The 16,174-nt window shown below is 47.8% G+C and overlaps 1 protein-coding gene across 1 annotated transcript in view; it reads right to left on the reverse strand.

Annotated features, from left to right (window-relative positions):
- Positions 1 to 3,036: 3,036 nt before the first annotated feature.
- Ctns (lysosomal cystine transporter cystinosin) overlaps positions 3,037 to 16,174 on the reverse strand; it is a 32,689-nt gene continuing 19,551 nt past the window's right edge. Inside the window, exons 5-10 of the mRNA XM_065432938.2 lie at positions 13,923 to 14,063; positions 11,338 to 11,437; positions 10,247 to 10,366; positions 9,111 to 9,293; positions 8,147 to 8,264; positions 3,037 to 3,886 (exon numbers count right to left, since the gene is read on the reverse strand). Coding sequence (XP_065289010.2) covers positions 3,738 to 3,886; positions 8,147 to 8,264; positions 9,111 to 9,293; positions 10,247 to 10,366; positions 11,338 to 11,437; positions 13,923 to 14,063 — 811 coding nt within the window. The 3' untranslated portion in view covers positions 3,037 to 3,737. The remainder of the gene's footprint in view (positions 3,887 to 8,146; positions 8,265 to 9,110; positions 9,294 to 10,246; positions 10,367 to 11,337; positions 11,438 to 13,922; positions 14,064 to 16,174) is intronic.

The raw sequence follows: 16,174 nt of genomic DNA on the forward strand, positions 1-16,174 counted from the left end.
AAAAAGAACCCGAAAGCTAAAAAATAAATGATGAGGTTTTGCGTGCCAAAACCACGGTCTGATTATGAGGACACAAATGACATGAAATGTTTTCTGTATTATGAGTGCGGATACGATACGGTGTTCCGTAATATTGCTTATTATAATCACAAGAACAGGTGGAACGGACCATTTGGAAAAGTGCCAAGCCGGCTATATCGTAAAGCACATTGCCCAGTACACGGCGGCAGATGCACTGTTGAAACCCTTATTATTTCTTGGCTTCAGTGCGCTGTTCTGACCCGCGCGAAGTCCTTCCTTTAATCCTTTATATCACAAGAGAAGGAACAATGTGCTAGCTGCCCAATAATGATCATTTTAACACTGAGTTAGCCGCAACGCTTTGGAAACTATTGCAAAGCCAGCTCGGGATACTTCTTTAAATGGCCCATCATGGTAATGGTAATGTACAGTACTCACGGATTGAAATAGGACATTCGGAGCGCGTGGCCGTCGTTACATGCAGCGCCGCTCGTGGGTGCCCATAGAACCAAAGTGCTGCATTGTGGTATAGCGCGAGGGGGAGAACATATACGGAGCAGAATTACTCCTTCCGGTCGCCGACGAGCCGGCCTGTGGTTTAACATAGTGCCAGTGTGGCGCTGCAAGGCTTGCGCGCCTTCGTGTGCCGATTGAAATGGCTCGACGGTGCACACCTGCGCGAGCAGACGACGCTCTCATTGCACGCGCTTTGGCGATGCGAAGCAAGACACGGGATTCAGCTGCGAGATTGCGCCTTGTGTGCGTTCGTAGATGTGATAAACATCTGTACAAAAGAATAGCTTATTTCGTGCGAACACCTGTGGAGTAGCCGACGAGAAACTGCCTTCTTTATTGAGCCCCGAAATGAAAACACCCGGCATCGTTGATCGCACTGACGTCAGCAGAAGCCGCGCCACAGGTAGTTATATATCGTGAACACAAGACGCGCCTCCGTTTCAGACACGACCAGCAATGCCAGGCATACCCATCTCGGAACGGATGCAGATTGTGACTTTCTGCAACAGGTTTACCGCAGCAACAAATCGCCGATATGACTGTACGCCCCCGCTCGTCGGTGAGCAGGATTAGGCGGGCTTTCAGGACGGATACTTGCTTGACAAATCTGCCCAGAGGACACCGACCAAAGGTCACGACCGACTCTGACGACGAGCGTATAGTTGAAGCAGCGAGACGAAACCCGAAGATGACGGCGAAAGAAATACGAAACGACCTGGGGCTAGCAGCCAGCACACAAGTAGTATGCGAGAACTTTCACACAAGTGGCCTTCGTAGTTGTGTGGCGGCGATTAAGCCCTTCATCTCTTCAGAAAACAGGATCAAAAGACTGCTGTTTGCACAGGAGCATCAGTCCTGGACAGCGGAAGTGTGGCAGAATGTCCTTTTACGGACGAGAGCACGTTTACATAAAAATGGGACCAGCAGCAGCGAGCGTCGAGGACACGAAGCACGATGCAGGTGGACTCCTTCACAAATCGGGGGTTACACAGCTTCACTAAAAAAAATCCGCCAATGTTTATCTTTCTTTGCATTCCCGTAGCGCATGATAGATGGGATAGATGGTATGTAGCGGCTAGGCATGCGTTTTCATCAAAAACTAGGTTTTATATTCCGTGCACTCCGCTACCACGAGGAGAGAGCGCACGCCAAAAAACTTTTCACCAGCGCCTTGTTTCGTGGGTTGGACACAAGCAGTTCGTAGAAATGGTCACTAAAGGCAGTGCATTCTGCCAACATTCAAGAGGCAGACCCCTGTCGTCGCGGTTATCAATCGCAGTGAAGTAAAATAATGTCTTGTGTTCTTTCCGCTTCCTTCAGCCAGGTTCGACACCCCAAATCTGCATCGTGTTGCAAGCAGCGGTCGATGTAGCGTCAACGTGTGGGGGTGTATTTACAAAGAAGGCTTGGGTCTGCTTGTACGCCTGGACGGCCGCTTTAATGCCGCAGCACACTTAGACCTCCTCGACACCGTCCTTATGCCGTACGCCCTGGTTGACCCATTTAAAGACGGCTTGTTTATTACTTCAGGCACGACCGGAGCCCAGTTCACACCGCAGCATCCGTGACTCGCCTGCTGGAAGACAAGTGTGTGATGGTGTTGAACAGGCCTCCGCAAGGTGCGGAAATTAATATTATTGAGAATGTATGGGCTGAAATAAAGAAGCCCCTGTCTCGTCAGCCGCTCCACAGGTGTTCTTCGGACAACCTGTGGTCGGCTCTTCAAGAAGAATGGGAGAAGCTAGCGCCTTCTTCCTTGGGCGATAGCCTCTACGAAAGCTTGCCACGCAGAATGGCCGCCGTATTCGCTGCTAGGGGCGAACTAACAAAATACTGAGACTTCGTTTAAATGTTGCACGAGGACAGGCATGTGACTGCTTCTTTTCTTTTTTGTCGTTACAAAACGGACGAAATAAACTTTATTTTCTTTTGTACAAGTGTTGATCATGTCAACAAAGGCACGTACGGCGCTATCACGTAGCTGAATCCTGTGTCTTAATTGCACAGCATGCATGCCGCATCGCCCAAAACGCGCAAGCAAGATGCGCAAGCAGACGCCGCCGCAAAACGGGCAATGCGCACCGCCGAACCATTTCGGTCGGCAGACGAACGCGCAAGCCTTGCAGCGCCACGCAGGCAGTGTGATAAACCACAGGCCGGCCCCTTGGCGACCGGAAGGAGCAATTCTGCTTTGTAGATGTTCTCCCCCTCGCGCTATACCACAATGCAGCACCTTGGTTCCATGAGCATCCACGGGGGGCGCTGCATGTAGCGACGGCCACGCGCTCCGAATGTCCTATTTCAATCCGTGAGCACTGTACACGCGTGAACAGGGTAGACGTGTTACTGAGTTCAAGCAGCAGCGCAGAGCCGGCGTCTATGCGGTAACAGTCGTAGGCGTTGTATATGACCGAGCGTATACATTAGGGGCACCGGTACGCGCGTGCGTGACGAGTCCGACGCGCACTTAAAATATTCAGCAAGATAGCGCCACACGTATACGCTGTTCTCGAAACCGTGTTATATTCACCAACGGCGCGTACAGTAGATAACGTACACAAGATTTACACGAATAGTAAAGGAACATTCGCGAGACATGGCGTGTCCGCACTTTCGCAATCGACGGCACAAATACATAATTGAGCTCGAGATCTCTGCTGTTGTGCGGGAGAAGAGTCGTACGTCAATGAGGAAAAATGAAAACAACGATAACATGTTCTTGTGGGACAGCGCGGAAAAAAAAAGCACATCCACTCTTCGGAATTGAGTAGAGAGCTGCGAAAGGTTCCATGTTATCACACTTTTGTTACGAATATTCGTTGTTTCTTGCGCAGGTTCAGTTACCTGCAGGTTTGTCTTGAAATACGAAAAAAGAAAAGAATTGAGAGGGGCTCTTCGAAAACGAGCACCACATGAGCCGGGCTCCGTATGACGTTTATGACTGCAAAAATTTAAAACCCAAGTATCACAACTTCGTTTAAACTTCTCACCTGATAGGATATAACACGAGAGGGATAGAAAGTAAAAAAAAAACATGTTTTAGCAATCGGTCTCATATACAGCACAAGACAGTTGAAACAAACGTACAACAGTCCTTATTTTTCTTTTTCTACGGAAGGGAGGGCACATGTAAGTAAAGCGACGCAATGTACGTATGCATATGTAATGAAGGGCGGAAGGCTGGCAGTCGCGGGCTGTGCCTAAAGTTCGTCGTGGGGCACTTTCTTGAGCGCACTGTTGCCATTGGGGTAGAAGACGTAGTGCTGCAGCATGAACAGCACGTCGAACATGATGCTGATCAGGCCAAGGCCAAACTTGGTGAAGTTCCCGAACAGCGACGACCAGTCATCTGCGAGGTGGGAAATCAAGAGCGACGCTGATGGCGGATGACACAGAAAGCGGATGAAGGGTACGGTGTTCCCCAAACAGGTATGCCACGGAGTTCCCTACAAACAAAAAGTTACTGTAGAGGAAACTATGATGCTAGTGTATAGGGGAGCTGCACGCATGGCGACTCGACCAATATGGGAACAATGCACGTGTTCCTCATGCATTTGCCTAAACTTCATCCTTCTGGCTTCAGACGGCACAAATTTATCAACTTCAACGACAGAATATTGCGTTGCAGGTGCAAAAATTCTCAATTACTATGCGCACAGAATTGTTGCCTTGCAGTGTTAAGCGAAAATGTTTGCTTCCAAATTTGGAAAGACAAATGACAAAAAATGACACCACAAGAGCGCCTGAGGCCACGAGCACGAAGACTAAAACAAATCCATGTATTTTACTCATGCTTCCCGTGGCAGCTGAACGATCGCAGTGCCAGAGTGCCATCTAGTAGTAGTAGTTGGAAACTATGCCATATGCCACCCAGCACTATAGTTCCATATTGATGAAAGCCATATTGGTAAACTGCGTTTTTGTAATAGCGGAACGGGCACTCTTACAGTCAGGAGGAGGCCTGGCAAGAAAAAAAGAAAGATGCAAGAACGAAAGACATGCGGCGACGCCAACGTGAAGTTCTCGCACTAGCTTACCGTGTGACGTCATGGATTTCGAGAGCGTCCGCCATGTCCAATTGTTTAGCAGCAAAATACTGGGCATTGTGAAGAAACTAGACTCAACCTATTTATCTTTTCATTACATGCGCCAGAACGGCTGAAATGCCAGAAAATACTTCTTGAAATCTGTGGCGTCACAGGGGCTGAGCTATCAGCGCGACATTAAAAACTCAGTCTCCATTTCCTCCAGTGACAAACCTTTTGCGTCAAATGAACGAAAAAAGAAGGCGTTTCGGAAAAGTGCCTTCCAAGTTTAAAGTTACTCGGCATTGCTCTTCAACGTCTCTTTTTCTAGTTTCTGGTGACTGTTGGAAGAAAACTTTTGATTTAGGGCCTAAATTTAACATAAAGAACTGCTGAAAGTTGCCGTTTCAAAAAAAAAAAAATAGAGAAGCACAAAGTTTACAAATCCGTATCTCTTCATCAAGAAGAAATCTTGTAGTTCTGTAAACTGCATCCGTTAGAAAATGCAAAGCGGACAAATTCGATATATTAATTTCTGTCTTACGTGAGCTTGTTGCAATGTTTACAAGAATTTTGCAAAAGTCCTACCTACATATTAGTTGTGTATTTAGAAGCCATGTATAAAACATCAGTTTTGTCCGCTTTAGATGGACTATTACATGTAAGTGACAGAATTGTGATATCATTTTTCATTGCTGAGTTACAGAGTTGTAAACTTAATAGTGTCGTTTTCCTGCAAATTTGCAATTTTTAACATTCCTTATAAAGCAATTCCCAGCCTAGATCAAAAACCCGCTTCCAACCATCACTAGATTTTAACTTTTTCGTTGACCCGAAACAAACCTCGTCAAATTTGGTGCGATTTCACCTTTCCCGTGTGTTCCACTACGGCGCGCCTCATTAGGTCGTGGTTCTGACACGTTAAAGCCCCATAATTTTTAACACCGCTGTCATGGCTATGTCATGTCATTTGCTATACGCTTTAATAGATAACGGGAGTGAGAAGGTTTTGGCTAGGGTTGTCACGCTATCGCAGCGTAATGCAAAAATGGACGCAACACGCCGACGCCCGTCGACGCGACGCGAGAAATACGCGCCATGTGGTTGCATGCAGCACGTCCAAGCCTCCCTCGGGAACTGGACAGGCTCGGTGTCACGCGCGTAACAAGCTTTGTGAACGCAACGGACTGCTGAGAAAATGTGCCTAAGGACTCTCTGCTGGTCTCGGGGGCAACATCGTGACCTAAGGGCCGGCACTAGAGCGAGCACTTTTGTTGCATTTCACGAAACCTTTTGTTAGCCAACTGATACAGTGTTCAGTAGAACTGCACTCGCACTTTCTCTTCGCCAACATGAAAGCACCACTGCATGAGAGCGCGCCAAAGCAGGCACGTAGACGGACGTGCGCAAGTGCCCGTTTTGTGCAAGTCCTCCGCGCTCTTGAGTGGCACCAAGGAGCGGGGCGTTTAGCATCGCGCTTCAGTGCTCTGTCGAGCGATGCGGAGCCCGCCTCGCGTGAACCGGCGCGGAGTGAGAACGTCGGGCCAACGTTTTTAAGCGGAGGCAGGTGTCGGAGCCAGACGTTGGCCACTTGGCACGGCAAATGCGTGAGGCGAGAACGCTACTGCAGCTAAGGTCGCCCTGCAGTCTAAGCGAAGCGCTACTCACGCGTAATAACCGTCGCAAACGCTCATAGGCGAAAACTGCCGCGAGAAGACCGTAGTAAAGACGTGTGGAGTTGTCGCAATCCACAGCCCATGTATGCTCTAACAGTGCACAGCGACAAGGAAGGATGTTCCGCGCGCATCGTAGCAGCAGTCAGCCTGCGCACCCACGAAACTTCCGGTTGTGTGTCTTATCAGGCAACTACGAAAAAAGGAATACTGTGTTCTTAAGTTTGTCATAAGTACGGGACGTTTCATACACTCGAAATGCGTCCCAGGCATCAAGCATAGATGCCTGGGACGGAAGTATAATTTCTCGTGTAACTTACGGGGAAATTTGATTTTTCAAAATTGCGATTAGCTCCAAAGTGCGGAAAATCTCCGGGCTTCTGTTTCGACGAACTATTACGACTCGAACTGTATATATCTTGCCCGCGAACTTTAACGGGCTATTTCACTGCGGGCAAGGATCATCGAGCACCTGTTCGTAACCAACAAAAGCCGGCACACAACAACCGCGAGCGCTGAAGCCGCACTGCTTTCGCAATAGATGCTCGTTGATCGAAAACACAGTGACCTCACGTATGCGAAGCTAACACGCAGCGTTACGAATGACCAAAGCGAAAAATCACGTTATAAGAGTAATAAGAAGCGAGAAGCTCGTAGGCGATCTGACTGAAGCCGGATTTTCGTTTTTTTTTCAGCGGTGTGAAATAAAGTGAAAGAAAACGAACAGACGGCCTGTCGCTGGGCGCAGAACCCGCGAACCCAGCACGTTGTTTGCTGTGCATGTATGTAATTTTGCTAAGCGAGGAACCGCTGGAGCAGGATATCTGCGGGTCTAATTCTCCGCGGTCCATTGCGAGTATATATGTATAGCAGATTTTGTCAAGCAGGATCCTGAATACCATGCTCTTACAGAACGGAAGGCGAGCTTGCAATGTATCGCCGTTTCAACCGCATCCGGTGAGGACTGTCGCAGTCACGCTGCACCGTTCGGTGGGAACAGGAAGTCGTGTGCGTCGCGCGCCCCACACAATGTGCACTTACGAAGACTTGGCTCATCATGTCCTACAAACAGACAAGCAAGGTCTCGAGCTTTTGTTGCGCTGCATTCCTCATCTCGCGGTATTGTTCTTCAAATCGTCGGGGCCAATTCGACTATCGAAAGAAAGACAGCTGGCACGAGAGACGCTGGGAATCTGTCCAAGCGGCCGCCTCGAGGGACAGATGGCACCTGCACGCACCTCGTGATCTACCGTATGCTCCTGCCGTTTCTGGCAGCCGCAATTTGGCAGCCACCTACCACTGTTACAGTTTATTGCCCCTCGTTGTTCGAGGAAACAACGAACGCACAAATAACGTGAACGGATCCGGTTTCGAGAAATGGCAGCGCATGACAAGTTGGGTATCTCATCTTGGGAGACGATTATTAACCGCGCTTCGTTCGTGTAAGAAGTGTCGCTCACTAAGCAACCCGCTTAGAAAGTGATGGCACGTGTGGTGTCGCCGCTGGCCAGCGCCTGCTTTTCTGAGCCGCTCTTGCGTACGACCTGCTTCTGCGATTACGGGCTCTCTAAATTCAGGCGTCCGACTAACCAACGATCATTTAAGCAAGCAAGCAGTCGCCGTCATTTTTCCTGATATGATACAAATGGCCTTCAATCACGCGCGAGAAACCGGGACACACGACAAGCGAAAATACCAGGTCTTACGTCAAAAAAAAAAAAAAAAGGAGTTGTTAGGCTCGGGCCGCCAATAAGAACATACACTGGCGGATCGTTAACGCAAACATTCAAATAGGCGGCGGCTAATGACAAATGCATGAGCGAACAGCACCGTGCATTTGGTGTTTGATATCTATGTTCAACATACTGGTGTACTAAGTTCATTACCGCCACCAATATACTGTGTTATTACCGTAATTATAGGCGATGATAAACATCTGCAGCATGCTCAGGGTTCCACCGGTGAAGTCGAGGAGTATGTTCCCGATGCTCCAGCCAATCGTAGATTTTCTCCTGAAGTTGAGAATGGCCTGCAAAGGGAGACGGAATTGATGTTAGCGACGCCAGTAACGTGCTTATAGAGCATACAGTGCGATATGGGAGGTTCCGGAGTTGCTTTAAGATTTACGATAAGGTTTCGTGCGTATCGCGATGCCAGTCTAATGCTCGCAACATACACATCGTATTTTACAGTTACCCGCTTTGTAAGCTGTCAGATGCGAACATCGTTGAAACGGGACGACACTTCAAGACAGAACAGCGAGCTCCCTTCCTCTTTCAGCGTTATTTATCTTTGTTGTAACAAAATAACCCAGCCCATTATACTAGTTGGTATGGCAAATAAGTTCTGCAGAAGCCCGCAAGGTAGAGGAAAGTAAACATGATAGGGAAAGATTGTCATCCACCCACATTGTAGCACGAAGCTACAAAGGAAACCCATACGGGTTTCTCGAAAAGAAAGCCTCACAGCTGAAACAAAATTCCTCCTGGTCCGGGATTTGAACCCGAGACCAAAACCTTTCCGAGGCGTTCGCTCTACCATCCGAGCTAACCAGGAGGCCAGCAGACCGCCGAGGGAGGGTGAATTAATGGACAATTGGAGACACTGGGACGTTCTGGGGAAGCTCACAGGAAGGAGGAAACCCTTCGAGTTTTCTGAGAAACTCGAATGGGTTTCCTTTGTAGCTACGTGCGGGCGGACGACAATTTTTTCCCTTGAAAATTATTTAGTATATACGTTGAAGTCTTAATTAATATGGTTCAATAAGGTTAAAATATGGTTCGGGTCTGAGCTAGTTGGTGGTTAATGGCTCAGCTAGTAATGCCGGATTGCATGGTGTGGTAATCGCTAGCCTACAGCTGGTCGGGTACTTTACCTGCGGGATGTACTTCACCAGCGTGATGATGAGCTTGCAGTAGGAGAAGTAGTAGAGGTAGAAGAGCCACGGGCTGGACCAGTGGCGGCCCGCCGCAAGCGTTATCACGCCGTAGAGCGCCGCGCCGACCCACACGATGCCCATAAGCGCCCGAGCCGCCAGGGACATGCGCTGGTCCTTCCTCTGCGCAGGCCACACAGCGAGACTCAATCCACGGCGACCACACGTCCACCGTTATTCCAATTACTGCCGTCTCCACGACCACCGGCAGTCATCAAGCAAGCTCTCAGACGTGAACTAATGAGTCAAAATTTTGAACGCTGACTCTAGAGGCGTACTGTCTCTACCTTAAGCGTATGAAAAATTCTGCAAGATGTAATAATGAGAAGAAAACAAAAACAAAATAAAACTTTGCCAGGAACATACATGCGTTGGGGCGCTGGCGCTGCAATTTTGTTTCTTTGGGTCGCCACCCTTGCGCGTGAAATTAAATTTTGGGGTTTAATGTGCACAAGCTGCAAAATGGGCGACGAGGGACACCACAGTGGAGGGATCTTTCTTTTTCCTTCCTTTTTTCAACCACATTTTTACTACGTTGGGTATTAATTTACGTGCACCCGAAGAGCACGATGGACGAGCGTTTTTTTGCATTCCGTCGCCAGCGCAATGAGAGAATTAACCGCGGTCGGGAATTACACCCGCGACCCTGTCCACGGCAGCACAATTGAACAGCCGCCGAGACAGCGTGACCCTGACACTTCCATGCGCTTGGCGCAGACTACTACGGCCTACAGGAATGGTTAAGGCAGGGGCAGGACACATGGGCGAAATCATCGGCGACAGGACGAACCAGCCGCTGGACGCAGTAAGGAACATTGTGTAGCACTTTCCCAATTAGTGACTCTTATCGTTGCAGTTAGCCACCAGAATTACTGCGAATATATGCTCCTTTTTGTTTCTTTCAAGCGACGTAGTTTTCGTTTTTTTGTTTACTCTTCCCATGTGATGCAGTTATTGCAGTTCGCACAAGAAAGACGAAGGCGAGAGAAGTCTTCACTTTACGAAAGCACGATTGCGGGCGTCGTTCAGTCAGGAACGTGCACATTACATCTTGCGCTGGCAACGGGGCGACTCACCTCGTAGAAGAAGCACTGGAGCACCGTGATCAGTGTGGCCAGCGAGGCGTGCAGGCCGAACACGATGTCGTTCACCTCGACTGGCAGCACTCCCGTAGGGTGGCGCGAGTAGTACTCGCTCTGCAGCGAGTGCAGTTGACGGTCTTAAGAATGCTGTAGAATTTTTCAGGATGCAATTTCATATCACAAGTACAATCGTTATTTATACCGCAGTGAAAATTTTCTTCCTGTAACAGGAGTTTGCACAGTACCTTCCAGCTATAGAAGCGCTACAGATGTGTATAGCACATTCTTGTTGAGATAGAAAAAAAAAAAAGAGTGAATGGCAAAGCAAGCAATGACAACTGACGGTATGAGACCGAATTTCATAGCAAAAGGCGTGACGTTTCCACGTGTGAACCTCGATGCGAGATAAATGACACATAAACAAAAACGAATATGTTCATTTTTCGGGGCTGCCTTTCGTCGTGAATTTTTTGATCGGGAGTGAGCTGATCTACGGGATTTTACTATCAGCGTTTACAGATTGCCCGAGGAGGGTCTGAGAAAAGATGAAGTTTATTCAGATACGGCCAGTTGCATAAGTTAGGTTATAATACATATTTTAATACTTTGTATATGAGGGAAAAAGCAGACTGATCGAGTGTGCCATGACTTTTACGCGAGGACTTTAATTAGGTAAGGTTTGGCAATCTTCGATTTGGGAGGTTATGCTAGGCGAAGTTGCATTAGGTCCCTTGAGATCACTATTGACACCAGCCGTCCCAACAAAGGTTACCTTCCGTTCGGCTGTGTTATAATGGCCAATTCAGAGACTACTACAATTATCACTTTAGATGAATTGAACAATGACGAAATGAAGTTAGCGCACGCTTCTGGCCTCGAATCTAACGCAGTAATTAAGGAAGGCACTCGGTGTGCGTCTCTGACAAGCGACGTAAATAAACTGCAGTTGGTTGATTCACAAACATTAAGGTGTCCTTGACTTCGCATCATGACTGCAAGCAAACATTCAAGTTCATGTCGTCTCAGGACAGCGTATTTCATGAAGGATGAGCAGTGCTTGGAAATTTATTTCACGCTGCGCCTACCTGAACGACGGGACTGCAGTAGACGCCAAGGTTGAAGAAGGAGTACGCCAAGAAACCCGTCAGGTTGAGGCCGATGAAGTCGAAGCTCAAGCCAACCACACTGAAACGAGAGCGCCAGGTCGGCTTATACGACAAACCGTTTTTTGCCCTGGCTCAAAGGTAATTACGCTCAACGGAGCGAACACATGTGCAATCTTCTTGCACGAATCGAAAGCATTTAAACACTATCGTAATGTTTTGGTAATGCGTTGAAATGGCAACGCTCGGTGACAGATTGTACATAAAAATGAATTAAGTGGCCTTCCTCTTTAAATGTGCATACGTGAGGGTCATAGACGCGAACTAAAGGCGTTATAAATGCCTGTCGAGCAGTGTACGCTTTGAAATTTATTGTTCAAACGCTCGAAATTTGGCTGGTGCGATGAAATGTGTGCATAAACATTAATTCATTTAGTAAAGAAAAAAAGATAACAGCGAAAGTGCACCACAATTCTGTGAAGGACTACTTGCCTCCTAGGTGCCTGCGTGTGACTACGGTGGAAAGCTGTTTATTCGTGAAAATTCTTAAAGCAGCATGTTTTTCGCAATAAGTATGGCTTCTGTAAAGTGATTGCTAAGTCTCGCCTTCGCAAGAACTGACTGCGTTTTTTTTTTTTGCTGCAAAATCGCTACATAGCCTTACTGAGTCCTTGTTTGGACAGCCGTTGCTGGAAACCTGAGATATATATATATTCACCCACAAGTGCTTGAGGCCAGCAGTGTGTTTTACAATTTGATGGACTCGCACTGGTAAGTAAAGCTCGTCTTGGAATATCGTTGTTTTATTTAAGTTCTTAGAGCCCTCTCGACATATAAAGACACTAAATTACGATAACATCCGAAGTATAACGATATACCTAAGTGTTGTTCGAGGAAGTGAAGAAATAAACGCCGGCGAACTACGGTTCTCGATGTCTATTGGTGCAGGGCGTTACCTGACCGCACTGGGAAAAGTGGCATGAATTTTGCTTCAACCAGAAGTTACTGGGATGAGCTTTGGCCAAATAATCAAGAACGATCGAGTACGTAGCAGGTTTGACAAAATTTAAACTACGAAGCTGGGTTGCTAATGCGAAAGTTCGAAATTTGCCTCGGCACTGGCTAGGAATGCGCGTACATTTTTTTGCCCAGAAAAATGCCCGAGAAGCGACGGCGATAACTTGCAACTATACCGCTTCCTCAGCTCCGTGGTCCATACTCCTATCTCTCGTCTTCACGAGCAGCACTGTGAGCTTGCTCATCTTTCGCTCCGCCCCCCCCCCCCCCCCCCCACGCACACACAAAGAAGGTAGACAAAAAAAGAACGAATGGGCAAACTATAAAGCAAAAATAAAAAGACAGAAACGCAAGCTCAGTTTGGACCCGTCTCGTAGAAATAGCGCACGATGGGAAATGAAAGGCTGCGTTTAACAACAGTTCCCATCGATGACCGAACTCTGCATTCTTTCAGCTACGAGACATTGCAAGAATCCGTGGACTGCGCAGAGAGCCTGCCACTGCCTTAGCATTCAAGCAAGTGGTAGCCGTCATTCATCGCGTCGTTTTCTTTCGCAAGCCATGGGTCATCGAGCGTCATAATCCGAAACGGTGGGATCACACGCGAACAAGTGCGTAGAGATTCTATACAGAAACGGCGGTCTGGTACGTGCTGTATACAAGCGTGCTGTATCAAGCGCAAGAAAACGTGCTGCTTGTGCGATTTTTGTTGTTGCGTCTTGGTAGACAGAGCTGCTCCTGTTGGCGAGCATGACCCATTGGTCACGCACGTTCGGGGGAACGCGAAAAAAAAAGAGAAAAATAGTAGATGTTGGCGGAGGCCACCATCAAGCCCCTCGCCCACACAGTTCAGTTAACGTGGAACATACGATAAGTGTAAGGCAACGTTCTCTGCAGATGCGCGTACTGAAACTTTCAATCGTTTACTTGGCATTAAACTTCAGGAACAACGCTGGTTCTTGCAATTCTCTTTGTTGGAGCCACTGGTTGCATCGTATTTACTTCAATTCTGAGAGTATACACGGAGACTCTGGCACCTTCACTTTCCCGGGACGCAAGCAGAATCGACTACCAGACAAGACAAAAGGTTCACAGGAACACAGACAATTGATCAGCAGCGGACGAACAAAGAAAGCCTCAAGACGGAGGAAATAGTTTCGCCAAGAGAATGTGTCTTTGACAGGGGAACACAGCGAACAAGCGAAGCCTTAGTGCGGGGCCAACGCTTTAGAGAAGAGAAAGGATAAGCCTCGTTTTCGAAACGTTGGCTCCCGCCTTAGTCTTCCCGAGGTTGTTCCGTCATTGTTCATCACTCAAAGGAGAGCCATCCTAGTTCATGGGGAAGTAGGAAAAAAAATTAGACAGTTGAAAACGGGAGAAACGCGGTGCGTTGCTCACGGCAAAGTAATCCTCAACGAGCGCCCATTTTGTGCCTCGATAGCGAGACTCACACTTTTTGCTCCCGACGGAACAGACAACGTGATGTGCAGAACATCTGCATTTACCACGAAGTAACGTAGCAGGCGTACAAGTAAACGATTTAGACCCACCTTCTACGCTTCCAGTTGAGGTATATCTGCGGATAGAACGAGATCGACCAGGCGATGAAGTAGAACCAGCCGAACACTGCGCTCAGCACGTTGAGCCAGCCCAGACGGAGGACGCTGATGCGCACGAAGGCGTCGCTGGAACTGCGCATACCCAGAAACACCAGGCAGGTATAGCGTGCAAGACATCGCAGAAATTCGAAACAATGCTCGGCGCATGAACTGTACGTTTTTTTCATAATACTTGATATAGTACGTACGGTTAGCAAAATGAATGTACTCGAGGTTATGACCATTCGCGGCACGTTCCTGGGGGCGCATCCGTTTAATACGTGCCGAACGCCAGTTATTCCTCGAAAAGCAATAACTATGGAAGGCTATACGTACGAATTTGAGTACTGGCGGAACAGTTGTCCGATCTCTACAGTTTAATCACAACAAGTGGAAATCCTTCAGACCACGTACGGTTTTAGTGTGAAGCGCGAATGGGCTGTATTATTTCAAATATATACTGAGATGTGGCCCAAGAAGGAAACGGATATTACCACATCGACAAATACACGAACGAAGCCTACTTTTATTTTTCGCTTACAGAACGCGTGTGACGCTTAGAATTCAGAACTCTTCTTTCAAAGTACTTCTTTGCAATTACCCGTTTTGTCAAAACACCAGATGTTTGATTAGAAAATTTCCTACGCGAGCTGCACAGAACTCCGTAACCGTCGTTTCTTGAGCTGGTTTTGGTTATTTGGTTACACAGCGCTGCCCCAACAGACATGAAGTTTGCATTTACCATCCGGCTTCCTAGCCGTAATCAAGCGGTTTCAAAATGCGTAAGGAAATTTCGAGAACGGTGCAGCCGAGCCATTAATTACGGTGAGATGATCGTGTGGGTGATGTTCGGGGCCTCCGCGGATATACTCGCTTAGGTTTGGTTCGTGCATGCAATTTCTGACTGCAAGCGTAGAAGACTGCGCCTCAGAACACGGCGCCTGTAAGTGGAGGCTGCGACGCTGATTGATAACTCATGTTTAAGTGCACTGACGCTGCGCAGATTGTGTTCAACTCGGAGCGCACGGGGTGACGCTTATTTTAAGCGGTTCGCTCCTATGCAATCAATCTTGCACGGTCTAACGAAACGACAGAGACACTCGGGAGACATCAGAACACTAGTGCAAACATTTAAGTCCTGCACGGTAAAACACAGTAGCAAAAAGGTGCCTTCGTAATCAGCGCGAGCAGGTAGGTGTACAGTGCTTCATAATGCTCGGCGAGGTAGAAAGCTTCTCCTACCGCTTTCATTGAATGATTAACGAGCAGGCCGCATCCGAACACACTTCTCACTTTGACAGCTGTTCTAGCGTACCCCCCATGGGGTATTTAGCCTTTACGTTGTATTTTCTCCATGACTACAAATGGGTTCAGAAGAGAGTTGGTTAAGTAAGCTTCAGTGTTAGTTTACTGCTAGTGTAGGAATCGTTCATATCCTCTTGGGTGCACTTACCCGAACGCGGTCGATTACTCTAAGCACTGAATACACTGTTCTAAGCGGCTGACGTGACATAGCCTGCGCTGCTAGAAGGCATACAATATATCGTATATTCTTTGACGCTCTCGGTTAAACTGTATGTTTTTTTGCTGTTGTCGTACACATTGTTTAACGCCACTGTCTCTCAGTAGAATAGCAAAATTCTTTTTTGAGAGTGGCATTGCTTCAAGTGCGAGTGCTTTACGATGTTGCGTTCATACGGCGGTGTCCGCCAGTTGCACTTTCGCCGTCGTAGGAGCTGGCCGCCTTTAACGCACTTCCACGTCAGTTCTTACCGTGTTCTCTTGTCTCGCATTTTCGTTTTCAATTTGTTGACTTGTTGGTGCAGGTTGGGTTACGTAAAGGAACAACTGGTTAGTGTTGTAAGGTGACGTCAGCCGCAATCAGACTGCCTTGCAAGCGCTGACGGCACGTGCGTTTATCGTTTGATATCCTTCCCTTGTTCTCCCTTTCCCCCTCTCTGTTTCGTATATATACGCTCCGAGACGGAAGCAATAAAGATTCATGTTCCAACCTTCGAACGGCGTGCTGTCGTATACAGTAAGACACGGCACGTGTGTCGTGACTATGTAACGGTGGCGACGAAGATGCAACAGTTTACGTAACAATTTATTTATTTCTTTATAATTACTGCAAGCCAATTCTTTGGCCCGCATCGACTAATTTGGTCATGCCAAAGCGGCCTTCGTAATTACTTTTTCTCCAA

This window comes from Dermacentor albipictus, chromosome 3 (genome assembly GCF_038994185.2).
Source record: "Dermacentor albipictus isolate Rhodes 1998 colony chromosome 3, USDA_Dalb.pri_finalv2, whole genome shotgun sequence".
NCBI classification, from domain to species: Eukaryota; Metazoa; Arthropoda; class Arachnida; order Ixodida; family Ixodidae; genus Dermacentor; species Dermacentor albipictus.